Raw genomic sequence first — 17,486 nt, forward strand, 5'->3', positions numbered from 1 at the left:
GCAGTGTATACCAAGATAAAAGATGCCAGCCCTGGACACTGGTAGGGTATCAGACTCAGGCAAGTGACATGCATCTCTGAAGTCAACCAGGTCATCGGGTAATGATTAATACAGACCTATGAACCAATGATTACAACTAAAACCACAATTGAGCGTGTGAGTCTGTGCATAAAGTCAGTGGTAGATGTCCTTGTTTGTGGATAAGAACTGTGAGTCTGAACTTGGCATGAAGTAACAGTAATTCTCACTAGCTTGTAAATGGCATTACTAATGGTGACAAGGCATTATTCCACAGTAGTAACTGCAGGGTTGCACAGATGCACTGAGGCTCAGAGCATGCTGGGACAGACTCTTAATGATCATCTAGGTGAAGTTAAGTGTGAATTGTGAAATTTCTTTCTGCCCTTCATCTCCTGATTAAAACAGGACAAAGGTTAAGACAAATATGCTCTTACAGGATATTAGCTTGATCATTAGATACAATAAGCAGGGGGCAGTGTATCCTGTACTTCAATAGCCTTGAATTTGGGACAATGTCTTAATTCTGTAATTTAAGGCTACTTAACAAACTATCCCCCACAGTCAGTAGTGTAAAGTCACATTTTATTGTTATAGTTGAGGGTTCTGTGGGTTGACTCTGTGATTCCATTTACGCTCTAGTGCGGTCTGCCTTCCTATGTTTCTTCTTTTCTTGACCAATGTGTTTCATTAGGGTTGTTCACAGGAGCATGGAAGACACGTTATTTAGAAACAAATGAGCATTAAACCAACGAATCCATTAAAGGACTCTAGCTCTTCAGGAAAGGGTGGTGGCTTGTGAGCCTCTCCCTGATTTGTCCCGTTTCTAGTCTGTTATGAAACTCTGGAATCTTGAACTCTGTGGGAGTCCATGGGAGTGGCTGTTCCTTATTGGTCCCCACCCCCTTGCTAGAATAGTCACCTTATTAAAGCAGCCTCCACATTCATCTGGAGCTGCAGCTGGGGCGCTGAGTGGCGAGGAAGCCTGGACTCTCACTAGGTCAGTTCTTTCTTTTATAACCTGTGTGACATGTTCTCATGTCTGCATCACTGGAAAGTAGCTTTTCAGCGCTTTATTTATTATGCATTAATTGTACAGAATATCTGGTTTTATTATGTAATTTTCACTCATGTATCTTATATACCTTGATCATATTCACATCCCATTACCATTGATTTTACCTGTGTTTGACTCTGGTTCATATGAATTCTTTTGTGACTCAACATCGAGTAGCAAGCTATTTCTCCTCCTCTTTTCCTTCTCTCTTTCTATTGTCCCTCCCTCCACCCTTCACCTCGTCCATGCCTCTTCCCCCTTCTCCCTCCTTCCTCATCCTGGTCTTCACTCTTCTCTTCTTCTGTTCCTTCCCTCGTCTCCTACTCCTCCTTTTTACCTTCTGTTTCTCTCTCTGTTCCCACTTTCCTCCTCCTCCTTCAGAGTCACTGAGCCAAAGGGTGGGGTTTAACGTATTTGCAAGGGACTCTAAATGATGGGATTCAGGAGAGTGAGGAGTAGACCTGGACTGTCCTCTCAGGGAAACCTAAGATCAATAGCTTTCTTCTCTTGAATTGCATGTGCCAGTCTCACAGAGAACTTGCAGATTCCTTCAGGTGAGAACTTAAATTTACCCAGACTCTCCCAAACCACCCTCCCAAAGCACTTCCCCAGTTGGGTTTTCTACCACATTTGTTTCTGTGGATTCTGATTGCTTTGATAATTCTGTTTAAATAGCAGAGTAGCAGGTTTCATACTTAGGATTTGTTACTTTATTACTGTCTTAATATTTAAATGCCCAACACAACCTCTGTTATTAAATGGTAAGACCAAGAAAGCAAATGGAAAAAAAAAATGTGACTATTGATCTCTGGGAGATCTGAGGACTCCATCATACACCAGGCAGAAGTTGTCTACTTATTTTCTCTGTGATCACAGATGTGTGTATGAGAAAATGATTGGGAGACAAGAAAACAGATTAAAATTCTGTAAGAAGACATGGCCGGAAGAATGAGTCTGTAGAAGAATGAGGTTAAATACAAACTCTGACACTAAGCAGTTATGTGGCCAATGCTATGCTAAGGTTCAAAGCATTCATCATGAATATGGAGAAGGCTAGTGGACCCTTAACTTGTGCAGCTCTAAAACAGGGAGGTTAAAGAGAGAGCCACACCGCTCAGCAGAGATGTCATCTATAAGGTATAAGTCACCATATGGCTGCAAGACAAGTGATGATGAAGAATGGCTGCAACCCAGGGAAGGCAGGATGAAAGTCTTTGAAAGCCTCAGAATCTCAGAGTCCCTGTGAAGTCCCCAGTACAGAAGCTGTGCAGAGCAAACTAGAGTTCATGGAGAAAACAAAGAAAAGCACAGGCAGAAAAAAAAAACAGAGTGTTATAAAGTGCTGGAGGAAACTGTGAGGTGCCCATGAGAAGCAAGTGTAAACTGAGGGCAGGGAGGCCGACATCTGAGGGGTAAGAATGTTGCTGAGGCCTGGTAATACTGACCCAGTAGACAGAGCCCACCAGCTCTAGAGGATCTAATGTCTTCTTCTGGCCTTTGCAGTCATGCACCCATGTGCACCTACAGACAGACAGACAGACACAGACACACACACACACACACACACACACACACACACACACACAGAGTACTTTTTAAAAGGCAGACTCTGAAATTTCCTATCGCATCACAAGTTAAGACACTACCCATGACCCATGATGTTGACTTTCCAGCCCCTGAGCAGCAGGGACCCTCCTCACCAATAACTTTGTGGAGATGAAGTAAAGTTCCAAAGACCAACTGCCTGTCACGTGGTGTTACTGCATCAAACGCTCTCTTTTGAACACTGAACAGGATCCAGTGTTCAGTGGGAAACAGAACTGCAACCAAGAGATGAGCCCTTCTCCTGGGGGAACTGGGGTTTGGCACAGCCAGGGTCAGATGAAGCCATCGAAAGCTTCTGAACTGAGCAGCCAGGGACTTTATCTCATCCCCTCTGTGATGGCTCTGCTGTCCAAGGTCAACAGCTTCCAGTCCTTCAATCTCTCTAGGATCAGGGCTGCTCCGTTTATGTCCTCAAAGAGAAGGTGAAAGGACCAAGCAGATGCCATAACAGGCTGTTCAGTCTTCACTCAGAGATCAGGCCTCAGTTTCAGTTTCCTGAGACTTGAGCAAGCAGTTTCTGGGAGGGCCGTGAACAAAAGACATAGTCCTTGCAGTAGCTCCCTTTCTGCACGTACTCTGACTGCTCAAGGTTCAGACAGTTGTTTACTGTCTGGGACCCTCACCAACTTAGAGCTACATGCATGGGTCAATGCCAATGTGTGAGGCCAGCTAGCCCTCATGGCAGCTTAAGGACAAAGCCTGGGACTTGTCCAGGCCTGCCCCCAAAATGATAACTGCAGTAAATTCAAAGGTTACATACCGTAAACCAACCATATGAGGGCAAGGCTTGTACCATCCTGTTTGCAGGTTTTCCTTTTAAAAATCCCTCACCCTGAGAGCTCAGGGCCATCCTCCTCCATCTGTGTTGAGTGTTGGACATGGACCAAGCCTGGGTTTGTTTGTTATCAATAAACACCTTTATGTTTTGCATAGGATATTGGCTCTGTGGTGGTCTTGTTCAGGGGTCTCGCAACATCGCCATAACAAAGGCACATGACCAGTTCAGACCTGTTTGGTACAATTGCAGATTTGTGGTCACTGATGGATGAAAAATTAGTCAACAAGACCCTCCTGGGCCCCCTGGAAGCTGCCCATGAAGAAGGCAGCCTTCCCTCCTCTGGTGTTGTGTTATTAAACACATCCCAAAGCACAGTCTCCCTGGGATTGACCTCTTTGCTTTTCCCTTCACAGTTAGTGAAACCACAGTTGCTGCCATGGCCGGGAAGCCCGTGCTTCACTACTTCAATGCCCGGGGCCGAATGGAATGCATCAGGTGGCTGCTGGCTGCAGCAGGGGTGGAGGTAGGTTGTGCATTGTTCTTCTGGAACTGTACCTAAGATAGGTTTAAAATAAGTCTGTAAGCTGAAAGACTCCACACCAGGAACTGTAAACAGTTTTGCCATAAATGGTAGTCATCTTAGTGCCCATGGCGCTGCCAAGACCAAGAAGGCTGGGACTATGATTATGTCCACAGTCAGCCCCTAAACCAAGTATGCCCCCTTGATCTACCAGACCACACACTACAACTACCCAGTGCCTGTGGGAGATAATGGGAGCATGCCCAGTGTACCCCTGCCATCACCATGACCCTCAGGGCCCAAGCCTGGAAGGGCTGTACTCTTGTGATGGAAGAGCCCCCCTTCCCTGGTGCTCCCCATAGAATGTGAACACCAACTCTACAAAAAATGATAATGAGAAGTACATGGATTGATTTGAATGAATGAAAAATCTTATAATACTCTCTACCAAAGAACATATCCACATTAAAAGATATTTTCAATAGAAAAAAATCCAATACTTAATTATTTGGTTACTTGCTTATTTGAGTTGAATCAAGTTAGAAAAAGAGACATAGAAATAGAAACTTGAATATTGGTTATTAGGCCATACTAATTGATTATTACAGATTATGGTAAGATACTGTGATTTTAGGTGTGACACTGTTCTTTTAAAAAGTGTTCTTATGCAGGGTGGTGGTGGCACCTGCTTTAATCTCAACACTCAGGAGGTAGAGGCAGGCAGATCTCTGTGAGTTTGAGTCCAGCCTGCTTTACAGAATGAGTTCCAGGACAGTCAAAGCTATTTCACAGAGAAATTCTTTCTCAAAAAAAAAAACCGAAAGAGGGGAAAAAAGAGTACTTACATTTGGAGATTCCTGGTGAGGTGTTTGTGACAGGGACGTGTGACATCTCAGCTCTGACATTAAGGTCAGAGTTGCAGAGAAGATGGGCACAGAGGTGAACAGGGTGACTTTAGCTGGTGGTTGTTGGAGCTGGTGATTGATGGATGGAGGCTCTTTGCACCTTGTGTGCAGTTTTACAGTATAGACCCAGGAATTTCCATGATAAAAATGGTTTAGAGGGGATAGGAGACTGAAGTGATGTCTCAGTGGTCAAAATCCAATACTGTTCTTGAAGAGGACCAACACAGGATGCTCACAACTGCCTGTTACTCTAGCCTCAGAGGGTTCCCGTGCCTCTGGTCTCCATGGGCACTTACACTGCCTCCCGCTACGCTCCTATAATACAAAAAAATGTTAATAGTGGTAAATTATACAAGAGAAGCTTGATGGAATTAAATTAAAAATATACACCACAAATGGGAAACCTGACACAGAAGGCAGTAACAACCCACCTGTCAAAACAGATCAATACTCAATAATCAGTTTGTAGAGACTATCAAATGCCAGGCACAGGCCTGGTCAGGAGGGTATAGGTGGTGAATAAAACAGAGGTCCCATCTTCAGGTGGCCCCCATGTCTATGAGCTTTCAGCTAAGTGTGTGAGTGGCCCAAGTGAGGTGTGGAAGCAACATTCTGAAGTTAAATGTTTTCCTTTCCAGTTTTAGAGCAGAAAGTTCTGGTAGGCTTTAGTGCTGCCCTCTAGAGGTGTCACTGGGAAAAACACTTGCCAGTTCACATCAGGGCAGCTCAGTAGTTGGCATTTCCTGAGAGGAAGTCAGAGACACTCCCTGAGATCTTGACCTCAGGAGGCTTGAAGGATGAAGTGGTGTCCAGTGAAGGCTGCTTTGGTGTCTTCCCTCCGTGTCATGGCAACATGTTTACCTCAGCTATGGTATCACATATCCATTCCTAAAGGAATAGGGAAGGCTTCAGCTGGATCCTTTCTGAATGAAGGGGTGCATAAGAACGGAGACACACTATGCCAGTCCAGGAGGATTGCTTTAAATAATTAAATAATTGGGCTCCTGTGTCTACATGCCAGCTTTGCAGCTCAGGGATATGTTCTAAGCCACTGGACTGCTGATTCAGCACAGGAGGAGGGGGTGGGGCATCTGCATAGAAGCCTTCCTGTTCCGTGTCCCCAGTAACTGAGAAGGCAGTGGGCAGGGGCTATTAGAGACCCTGGCTCACACCTTCTAGACTCAATGTGCCCACAGGCCGCCCATTGACCTCATCACCCTCACACCCACCAACCCCATCACAGTTCAGCCGCCCTCTGTGATGACGTCAGCACTCTGTGCAGCTCTCTGAAAGCTGTGCAAGTTGTTGACACTCACATTTCATTCCCTTCAGTTCAGTCCGGGCGGTTATGGAATCATCCGCAAACTGTCTGGCCAAGCAAGGAAGAAGATGATTTTCAACCTTTCGTGATTGAAAAGTTTCTTTAAACTGAGAAAGGAAGAGAGTGGCTTATTACTCTAGAAGGCTGGAGAGGGCAGGGTGACTAAAAATTAAGTGTTCGGATCCAGAGTGGGTTTTCATTGGGTATGTGTATCTTAACAAAAAAAATATATTAATACGTATACATAAAACAAATAACTATTTAAAAAATACAATAACAGCCTCACAATGTAAGCAAGTTTGATATGGGGCTAGAGTAACAGCTTGGATGTTTAGAGTTCGTATTGCACATACACTATAGTATGGTTCTCAGCATCCACACATGACAGTTAAAACTGTTTATAACACCATATCCAACTGAATCGTAACCTCTGGCTTCCATGAACTCTGACCTCTGAGATGGGTGTTTTCATATGCATAAGACCCCCCCCTCACACACACACACATGCATTATTTGAAATTAGTAAAACTAAATCCTGAAGAAAATTTAAAAAAACAAAAACAGGTATTCGAGGACCATATTATGTGCCATAATGAAGACACAGAAAGTTCTATTCTGTTATGACTGAAGTTAACAGGCTTTGCTGAGAGTTCAAAACCTCAACAGTCCATTTCCCAGTGCTGGTCCTCCAGTGAGAACACTCTCTTTTTAGGACTTAAGCATGGACATAGTTTGGTCAGGGAGGAGGAACACTACAAGAATGAGCAGCTTTGTTATGTTCAACACCCTGTTGTTGATGGATCTAATCTGAATTTCCAAGTGGCCACGTTCAGACTCCTTCGTGTCTACTGCAAGTTTTAACTTCTGCAGATGTACTATCAGACACAGACCACTCAAGTTCAAAAGTCTACAACAACACAGAATGAGCTAATGAAAATGCATTTACTTTTTCTGTCTTCAGTTTGAAGAGAAGTTTATAGAAAGTCCAGAAGACTTGGAGAAGTTAAGAAAAGGTAACACCAAGTATCCATATGTCCTCAATGAGGTGCCTAGAAGATTTACCAGAAGGTGATGCTGGTGGGTGGTGTGTGGGAATAGTCAAGATGGCAGAGTGATATGATGTAGGTGGCGGTCTCCTTGAGTGCTATGAAAATGGAAACAATGATTAGAGTGAGGAAGTTAGTTTTTCCAAAAATTTGTCTGGTGTCTGGTAAATAAATGTTTTCTTACTATTTCTGCGTCAGAGTGAGCTATTTCATTCAGGCTCACTTTCATTCACTTCTACCATCATTTTTTTCACACACAATGCCTAATAACCACACAGGTACATGGCCATTGATTAAATCATGGGTGGACAAACAGCTGGGATAATTTTCCTGAGCATTTTCATTATAGCTACTGACGAGTTACTATCACCCCACAGATACAGACTGCAGTAATCAGTGGCTCACTACATAGGAAACTGTCATACACCTTATGTCTTGAAGATAACTAGACTTCAAAACTCCCTACATAGCTCTATTTGCATGGTGGCCCTCTGCTCTCCCTCCTAACTTGTCAAATGCATCCAGGGATAAGAACTGAACATAAAAACATGCAGGAGAGATATAATATGTATCTGGATAGGAAATAACAGTCAATGAGAGAAGCTCAAAAGCCAACAGAAGATCATGAGACAAAGAGGAAGCAGGAGCTAAAAGTAAATGGGATTTTCATTGAAGACAGGCTGCCAATCATTTATCTTTCCTTTACATGATCAGACATTTCAATATAATTTTCTGTTCCTGAGAAGTGAGACTTGCACACTTCACAGACCTTTTTCCTTTCTTCTTTCAAAGATGGGAAACTGATATTTGAACAAGTGCCTATGGTGGAGATTGATGGGATGATGCTGGTGCAGACCAGAGCCATTCTCAACTACATCGCCACCAAATACGACCTCTATGGCAAGGACGTGAAGGAGAGAGCCCTGTACGGTACATTTCCTGTTGTTACTCCAAGGGAAAACAAAGGAAGGAATTGGTGTCTCCATCAGAGAGCAAGAGAGTGGCAGGCTTTGAGTCTAGGAGCAGGCTGGTGATGGACATGAACACTTAGGCTAAGTAGGAAGAGTCCATGGAGGAGAGGGAAGAGCAGCTGGGGTGGGTTCAGGTGAGTGTGACTGCAGCAGAGGATGATGTTGCCAGCACAGCTCGGGGACAGAGTTGCAAACAGGATGTTCCAAGGGCCCTGAGCATGGTGGAATCAGGACTCCAGGTGCTCAAGGCTTCAGTGACTGGACCTCAGCCAACATCTCAGGACAAAGGACACAGGGCTTGAGGCTGGAGGAGGAGTCCTAGGGAGGGAAGGAGGAAGGAGCTGCTTCCCACATCCCAGGAGTAGGAATAGTGCAGAGCAAGACCTGAATTGTCAGCCTGTTCTATGGACTGGTCAACTCAATGAGGCTAGATAGACCGGTTCCCAAGGACCAAGATTACCTAAAGCATTTAATTCAGAACTAAAGCGTCCAGGCTGACTGTACCACCCATGCTGGGACTCACTGTGACATGACAAAGTCCTTCATTCATAAAGCACTGTGTATAAATATTGTAGTTGCTCAAAAGCTAAATGTGGTGCTAGCCAGCAACACTAGTGTGGGAAACATATGTCCATGGAAAGAGAGACTCAGCTTTAATAGTGCTTGTATAGAAATACACCTAACAACATTATTTATAATTTTCTATGTTGGACTCAGCTCAGATATTCAATAATAGAGGAAAGAGGAGCACAACTTATAATTTTAGCCATGAAAATATCTGAAGTGCTGAGGGGAGCAGACAAAGGTCAAGTATGGACACTGCATCATGTAAAGTAAGCAGACAGCAGGACATGTGCTCCACAGTTCATTGCATGGGAAACGTTCCTGTCCTCCCCATGGAAAAGAAAGGAAATAGGTCAGCACTTTCTGGAGCAGCTGCCACAGGGGCGGGATTAGAGCTTTGAAGGGAGTGAGGATCAAACTTTTCTACCACTGGAGGATGTTAACATGCTTAGACTGCTACAGATGCATGGAAACACAGAATACCACCAGCAATGGTAGTATATGAAAATGTGACAATGAAACTCTTTTCCAAAAGCATTGTGCGAAATACAGTTTAGAAAAGGGAACACAAGTGTTCTGTGCTGTGCTGTGGGTCAACTGAATAAAGAAATAGACAAGTCTTGACAAATGTTAACAAGGGAAGAATCCAGCAGCACTGTGTGGAGGACATACAGATGCTCTTCATGAGAAAAGACTGGAGAACCTCTAATACTGACCAAGAATGACTCTGGACCATGTAGCAGAAGGAGACATGCACAGAGATGCATCTGGTGGTTCAACCAGGGCTCTGCGTTGAGATTACATGGGAGGCAGAGTGTTAGCTCTGAGAATCTCCGCAGGGTTGTTGAGAACAAATTGTGTGTGTGTGTGTGTGTGTGTGTGTGTGTGTGTGAGAGAGAGAGAGAGAGAGAGAGAGAGAGAGAGAGAGAGAGAGACAGAGAGAGAGAGACAGAGAGACAGAGAGACAGAGAGAGAGAGAGAGCTGTAGACTTTGATGGTTATCTTCTGGAATGCCAGGGATGCTCTTTGTCCTTGGGATGGGCCATGTGTGTAAAAAAAATTCTAAAAGTGTATCTGAACCGACAGGATATCCTAGAAGGAAAGTTAATGTATCTGTTAAATATAAAAGATAATGACTCACTAGAGGTGAATAAGCTTGTAAACCACATTTCAGTGTAAATTTCTCAGGTTTTTAGATTAAAATGTAGTGAATCCCTGAAAATCCTTGACCATTTGGATATTTTGTCTTTCAGGATTGACATGTATACAGAGGGTATTGTAGATCTGACTGAAATGATCGGGCAACTGCTTATATGTCCCCCAGATCAAAAAGAAGCCAAGATTTCCTTGATAAAAGACAGGACCAAAAACCGGTACTTGCCTGCCTTTGAAAAAGTAAGTGGGCTCTTGAAGTCAGGGGACACTGAGTTCCAAGGACAAGAGAAAGGTAGAGTCTGGGAGAGAAAGGTTGCTGCAGTGCTGACCTTCCATTAGCCTCTCTGTACAGCCCCCTGCCCCACAGGGCACTGTGGAAAATGGTCTGTGAAGGAGCCCTGCATGGTCATGCCAATCTAGGGGTCAGTATGCAACAGGGTTCATGGCCACAACCAGAACTTGATCTGTTGAAGGCTGAGCCACTGCAGAGATGGACTCAGATCCTGCAGAACAAAATGGCCTTCAATTCCAGAGGAAACTCAAGAAAAACACAGATGGGGAATTATTCTGTCACATCACACAGGAGGCCAGAGAGTGACTGGTTGTCAGGAGAATATGATAGTGCTTCAAAGATGGAGGAGAAGTACCCGAACAAGGACAGGAATCGAGGGTGGAGAGGAGGATTATGATGAAGAGATGTTAAGGAAAACTGATCTGCCAGAATTGGGGTCACAGATGCAGGGCTTGGAGGAGAGCCATGCACACTCAGCAAATGAAGGTGTATCAGTGACATGGAGTGCCTCTCTTAGTCAGGGCTTCTCTTTGGCGGAAGATCAAGAAAACCGGAACTACTTGATCTTCTGTCAAGTAAAAGATAAGAACAGAGCTCTGATCCTAGAGGATAAGGGCATCCTACACATTCCTGAGAGACCTGACTGTGACCCCCATGTTACAAAGCATCACCTTATTTTTCATCCTTTCACTGAAAGCTCACTCATGGCTGTCTCTGCTCTGTGGGAGGGTTTTAGGACCATCAGGTCCTCACACAGCCCTCTAAAGTCAAGGCCCCTTTTCTTACAACATAATGTCCAGCCATCACAGCTTACAGCGTCTCTGGTATGAGATTCATGACAACCATGCACACAATGAACTATGTACTGAGAACATTTGATGCTTCCTTTTGTATTTTTAGTTTTTCTTCATTTTTCCTTTTTTTTTTTTTTTTAAACAGGGTCTCTACTATTTTGCTCTGGCTCTTCCAGTACTCTATGTGGACTGGCATTGAGCTCACAGAGATCCACCTGCCTCAGCCTCTTGAGTGCCGGGATTAAATGTGTGTGCCTCCGTGCCTGGCTTCCTTTTGTTTCTGGATGTGTTAATTATATTTTTTCTCTGTAGACATGCACAGTGAGATAAGGTGACCACAAAGCCTTTTATAGGTCTTTACTTGTAGCTCATGATTTAAGAATAGCTTTTCCTTATGGTTGTCTGTGATTTTTTATTGCTGGGATATTTAAGTAAATGCCATATGAATGTAACTAAGACAGTATTATTATCCAATGTTCACTCAAGCAGAAAAGTTGAAATCAATGTTAAATAAATACATAGCTACCAATCAGATAGCAAGATTAGCATCATATGGTCTTGGCATACTCATCTGTCAACATTCATGTGTTATCAGTACAATGTTACTTACAGACTCCAACTCAGGTCACCCTATACAATTCATCATGTCAATCATGACACAGTGAAGGTTGGGAGTCAGAGCCAGTGCTGTAGAGGGGAGGATGTGCTGTAGTTCAGTCAGGTGTACTTCAGATTCCAGAGAACTGAGGAGAGCAGACACAGGATGTTCTCTGGTGACTGACGCTCCCTGCAGATAGAGCTCCTGCCAAGAGAGATTGAACAGAGGACAGGGAGAGGAATGTCCTGATATTCCAGTGTCCCATCGGCTTAAAATAAGTGGAAGAACCATGATGTATCAGGGGCTAAGCCCTTACCATATGTGTAAAATATACAGAAAAATGGATGGAATGAAGGCCATAGGAATTGGCAATGACAGAGAAAGGTCACTTGAGCTTTAAAGAGGAGGTCACACACCTGACTTCTCCCTCTCCCTCTTGTATCATAGGCCTAGAGAAATGTCTGCACTTCTATCCCTGCCAGGCAGAGGCAGAGTGTCCCTTGGGAGATTTGGGAAAAGTTAGTGGTTCCTGCCCAGCTCTATGCTCATAATCTGTCTCCTTTAATTCTGCAGGTGTTGAAGAGTCACGGACAAGACTACCTTGTTGGCAACAGGCTGACCAGGGTGGACATTCACCTGCTGGAACTTCTCCTCTATATTGAAGAGTTTGACTCCAGCCTTCTGACCCCTTTCCCCCTGCTGAAGGTGAGATCACCTCAGAGAGGCAGCCACACACACATGCCTCTGTGAATATAATGGTGGCCTGGGGGCTGCTGAGGGCCCATCCTCAGGCCTCTGAACTGAGCTACTAGAACCTGGTTTCAGGCATGGAAATGATCTTTTGTGTGTGGATATTGGAGGCTGGTACTCCAAGATGAATATTTTGTCTTTTGTCATGAGAGAGATGCAAGAGTTTCCCTGGACCCCTGTTTTTTGCAGGATGCTTCTGGCCTTCATCTTCATCTCATGTGTCCTGTCTTTGCACACTCAGTGTCTGAGCAGATCTCTGTCATGCTGATCCCTTTCCTCAGCTCTGACTTCTCAGCACTGTGCTTCCCTCTCCACAGCCCCCACCATGCCGTCCTCCACCCCCAGGGACCCCATCCTTATCTCCAGGTGTGAAAACTGGCTGTGAGCTGCTCCTGCTTAGACTGAGCTTTTCTGTGTCCATTTCCACCTCAGTTTTTCATGTCTTCAGTTTTCTTTGGTAGTCTCTGCTTTCACACCTGAGAGACACAGTGCTCTGTGCTCTGCACCACAAAACCAGACCTACAGGGTGTGTCAGGGACCTGAGGAGCAGGTAATTGGATGTCAAAGGAGGTCTTTAGGAACATATTTCTGAACTGTGGTTTCAGCTCATGGTTTTATCATTCTTCTCATGTCTATATGGGAACTGTTGTAAGGATGCAGTTGGTCGTGTTCTGGGAGGGGCTCAGAGTATTTGGACTGTCCACATAAGCCGTTCTGACTCTCAGGCTGTGTTTTCTGGATTACAGGCCCTGAAGAGCAGACTCAGCAGCCTGCCCAATGTGAAGAAGTTCCTACAGCCTGGCAGCCAGAGAAAGCCTCCCCTTGATGCCAAACAAATCGAAGAGGCCAGGAAGATTTTCAAGTTCTAGGAAAGCTGCATTGAGAGAGCCCACAGACACCAGTCTCTGGGGTTTGTAAATAATAAACAGCAGTTGTTCATCCTGGTGTTTGAGAAAATGAACATGAACAAAGAATATATATATATATATATATATATATATATATATATATATATATATATATATATGTATGTATGTCGTGTGTTCAAATTGTTGACCTGGGATTGCAAGATCACATTCCAAGAAGGCAAACAATAATCACTACAAATAAGAGCAAATCTTGTAAAAATGAGGAAAAACTAAGTAAAAAGAACACTAACAAGAGAAAAGAAGTGACTAACATCTTTGTAGAATGAGCCACAAAACTTAAAGGTAACATTATTTACAAGACAAAGAAATAAAAATGAAAAAATAGAATAAAAAATAAAAAAGAAAAATTTAAGGTCTAAAAAAGACTGCAATTAGGGGAGAAGGAATTAGATAACTAGTGTAAAGATATTTTAAAGAAAGAAAAAATACCAGAGAAAACAAAATTAAATATTTAAAATAGTGAGGGTGAATCTGGAAAGCAGGCTCACAAGTGACAAGCACTGGTTGTTCTTGGAGAGGACCAGGGTAGGTCCCCAGCATCTCCATGACATCTCACAACCACCTGTAACTCCAGCTCATAGAACCTGAAGTCCTCTTCAGACCTCTGTGGTCACTGTTCACCTGTGATGTACATACATATATGGAGTCAAAACACCTCGACATGTAAAATAAAAATTAAAGAATATTTTAATAGTAATCATAGAGAGGAAAATACATATTCATTCAATATAACAATAACAGAAACTATCTTTGAAAAGTTTCTGCCCTTATCTGGATGTGGTGGCACATGCCTTTAATCCCAGCACTTGGGAAGCAGAGCTACATGGATCTCTGAGAGTTCAAGGCCAGCCTGGTCTACATAGTAACTTCCAGGACAGCTAGAGCTACAGAATAGTGATGCCCTGTCTCAAATGAATAAATAAATAATAAATAAATTCTGTCCCTGCCCCACTGGAATCTGCTGATTTCATCTTTTCCATGCAACCTCAAATCTCTAGGCCCAAACCTTTCCTGAATACCTTGTGTTGCGGTCTAGCCTGGTGGGTCTGCCTAATCCTACTCTCTGCATACCCTCCCCCTTGCTCAGATCCAGCCTGGGCTCCACACCCATTGCCCTGGTGAGCTCCACTTACACTGTCATCAACCTCTAGCTCAGGCAGGGATACACATCTTACACAAGTCCAGGTTCTCCCCTCAACTGTTGGAGACACAGAGATCCTTGTGGTCACAGACAATCACTAGGGGAACTAGGAATGCTAAACACATAGGATTGTCCCATCAAAGAGAATGATGTATTAACTCTTTCCCATCCAGGGGTCTGGGAACGAATATGGCTAACAGGCTGATGACCTTTGAGCTATCTTAGTATCAAAGACTATACTGGATCCTCTATCAGATCTTCATCATGAGCTGTCAATCTATAGAATCCATCTTTATGGATTATGTCATCAAGTACAGTTTATGCAACATAACACACAGAGCCAATTGAACTGATGCACAACAGTGTTAATCCTGTGCCAGACTGGCCATTCTTTATATTCCATTCTGTGGAACAGGAGGTTGAAGCTCCACCCCCACACATGCTCTTCCACTATCCTCTATCTCAAATCCTCTTTTTCACACTTGGCTTATTGTTGTTATTATTATTTTCTTGTGTGTGTCTCTGGGTATGTCTGATGCCTGAGGATGCAGGTTCTCATGGAAGCAGAAGAGGGCACTGGATCTCCTGGAGATGGAGTATAGGGAGCTGTGAGCCTCCTGGGTGCTGGGATCCAACTCTCATTCTTCTAGAGCAGCAATCTCTGTGGCCCCATTGTAAAGTTCCTTCCTTCTGCAGTTTTACTTTGGGGACAGGGTTTTACTCTGCACTCTTAGGTGGCCTGGAACTCCTTATACAGATCAGATTGGCCTTGAATGGACCCTCCTGCTTCTGCTTGCCATGGGCTGAGATTACAGCCTGTGCCACTGTTGTGTATCAGTTTTCTTCATCTGGAGAGACAGCTCGGTAGTAAAGGGCACTTGTTCTAGAAGAGGACTCACGTTCATCTTCTAGCATTCACATGGTGTAACTCCAGTTTCAGGGTGTCTGAAGCCCTCCTCTGTGGACAATAGAAACACACTGGTGCACATGCATACACACAGGCAAACCACTAGCATATGTGAACTAAAACAAAAAAAGAAAAAGAGCAGAAACAAAAATGTCTGGAGGAACAGCAGAGGTCCTAGCTTGAGAAGAAAGAAATACTAGTCTAGAAGAGCTTTACTATAGAAGTCTCTAGGAAGACTCAAGCTACTTTTTCTTGCATATGACACTGAGGGAAATCATATGTTCAGAGAGAAACAGCATTAACTTGTAAATAATATTAACTTAAATCAAGTTATCAGAAAATAACAATGAGATTCTGACCTGGGCCAGTATGTCATTCTTCAGTGACATGTCCTTGAGAGAGAGGATGAGGGGATCGGAAGGTACAGAGACAGGTAGGGTTGGAATGAGGAGGTCTTACACAAGCTGTGTCCTATGCCAAGGAAGCTTGTTAAAGAGTACAGCATCCTATATACTGTTGTTAGGGGAGGAAGGGGACAGAGTACAGAGACTGTCACATATGGGATAGTGTCAGCAGAGACTGTCACATATGGGATAGTGTCAGCAGAGACTGCCACACATGGACAAAGTCAGCAGAGACTGTCACATATGGAAAGAGTCACAGAGACTATCACATATGGGACAGAGTCAGCAGAGACTGTCACATATGGACAGAGTCAGCAGAGACTGTCACATATGGACAGAGTCAGCAGAGACTGTCACATATGGACAGAGTCAGCAGAGACTGTCACATATGGGATAATGTCAGCAGAGACTGTCACATATGGACACAGTCAGCAGGAGGCTAATCAAGCAATGTTGCCCAAAGGGAACACAGGGTATCTCAAGAGCATTTCAGAGGGCGACCACAGCGGCCTTGGGACTGATAACTCAAGTCTCTTCCTCAGGGAAAGTCAAGTTCCCAGGAACCAAAACCTTAACTCCTTCAAGGCACAGACTCATCCCCAGACTGGTCCTGCCAAGTTCCCTCCTGAGCATGGACCAAGAATGCCTTAGATTGATCAACTCTCCACAAGACAGAAGACACGTTTCAAAAGACTTGGCTAGCACTCTTCAAAGGCACAAACTCTTGAGAGGCTAAGAGAGACAGCCTCAGAGTGAGGCATAAAGTGGTGTTGATGTCCACATTCACTGTCATGCTGGGGAAGACATTTTGGGAGTCCTTACCTTTGCACTTCTCTTTTCCATGTTGGTCTTTACCTCAGGCTCTTGGGAGCCTGAGAAAACAAACTGTACCACCCAGCTGTGCTCCCCGCCCGGTCAACTTTTCTTGAGTCCAAATTTTTAAAGAGCATATTTGCAGGACACATTTTGTTTTCCCTGAAGATAAAGTCCAGGATTTGCATCAAACAACTTTTACATCTGTTAGTTTGGTGGGGGGGGGGCACCCAAGGAGCCACTAGAATGTCCTTCTTACACCTGCACATGGTGACACATCCCATACATTAAAGGAAAGTTGGTCACATGTGCCTCAAGGCTGCACTCTAGACCAGCCATGGGAGCTTGGAACTAAGCCCTGGAGAGCTCCTTGCTCAGGGCTCCACACTGTCTGGACAGGGCCCTGATAGGGGAAACACAGCATGTCCAGAGGATGGAGGGGAGTTGGCCCAGCTAAAGAAATGGTTTGTGCAGGGCCTGGCTGCATAGAAAGATGAAAGTGCAGGAGCTAGATGAACAGGGACTCAACATAGTCCTAGGGAAATGGTCTGGGACAGGCAGGCAGCTGAGGGCTTCCTTCCTTTCAGGGCTGGGACAATAGACTCAGTTTTAAGGCAACAGTAGTCTTCAGCAGCACTCCTGATTCAGGCCTTGCTGTGCACTTGAGATCTCTCTGTTCTCTCTATCAAGTCTGCCCATTGCTCTCCTGGGACACTCACCTTCCGCACAGGGTTTGTTTCTTCCTCTGCCATAAGCTCACAGCCTGTGACAGGGACTCTTCATGAGCAGGGTTCAAACACAACTCATCCCTGTAACTGAGACTGCTGCATGGACTTGAGATCCTGTGCTGGTCTGGTGCACATGAAGGGCAGCACTGCCAATTTGTCATCTGTTTTTAGAGAAGTGGAGTGCCCTTTG

At 44.3% G+C, this 17,486-nt stretch overlaps 1 protein-coding gene across 1 annotated transcript; it reads left to right on the forward strand.

Moving 5' to 3' along the window:
* The first annotated feature begins 951 nt into the window (after positions 1-951).
* On the forward strand, positions 952-13,337 carry LOC131914399 (glutathione S-transferase A2). Its single transcript, XM_059267027.1, has 7 exons — positions 952-1,018; positions 3,872-3,981; positions 7,166-7,217; positions 8,043-8,175; positions 10,039-10,180; positions 12,198-12,329; positions 13,121-13,337. Exons 2-7 carry the CDS (start codon positions 3,895-3,897, stop codon positions 13,241-13,243), a joined length of 669 nt encoding a protein of 222 aa, XP_059123010.1. The 5' UTR covers positions 952-1,018; positions 3,872-3,894; the 3' UTR covers positions 13,244-13,337.
* The last annotated feature ends 4,149 nt before the right edge of the window (positions 13,338-17,486 follow it).

This window comes from Peromyscus eremicus, chromosome 7 (assembly GCF_949786415.1).
Source record: "Peromyscus eremicus chromosome 7, PerEre_H2_v1, whole genome shotgun sequence".
Classification (NCBI taxonomy): Eukaryota; Metazoa; Chordata; class Mammalia; order Rodentia; family Cricetidae; genus Peromyscus; species Peromyscus eremicus.

Bases quoted from the DNA above. Each gene is read 5' to 3' on its own strand.
- LOC131914399 (XM_059267027.1), top strand. From the start codon at position 3,895: ATGGCCGGGAAGCCCGTGCTTCACTACTTCAATGCCCGGGGCCGAATG. The intron at 10,181-12,197 runs GTAAGTGGGCTC...TTAATTCTGCAG, and splicing joins ACTTGCCTGCCTTTGAAAAA to GTGTTGAAGAGTCACGGACA. The intron at 12,330-13,120 runs GTGAGATCACCT...TCTGGATTACAG, and splicing joins CCCCTTTCCCCCTGCTGAAG to GCCCTGAAGAGCAGACTCAG.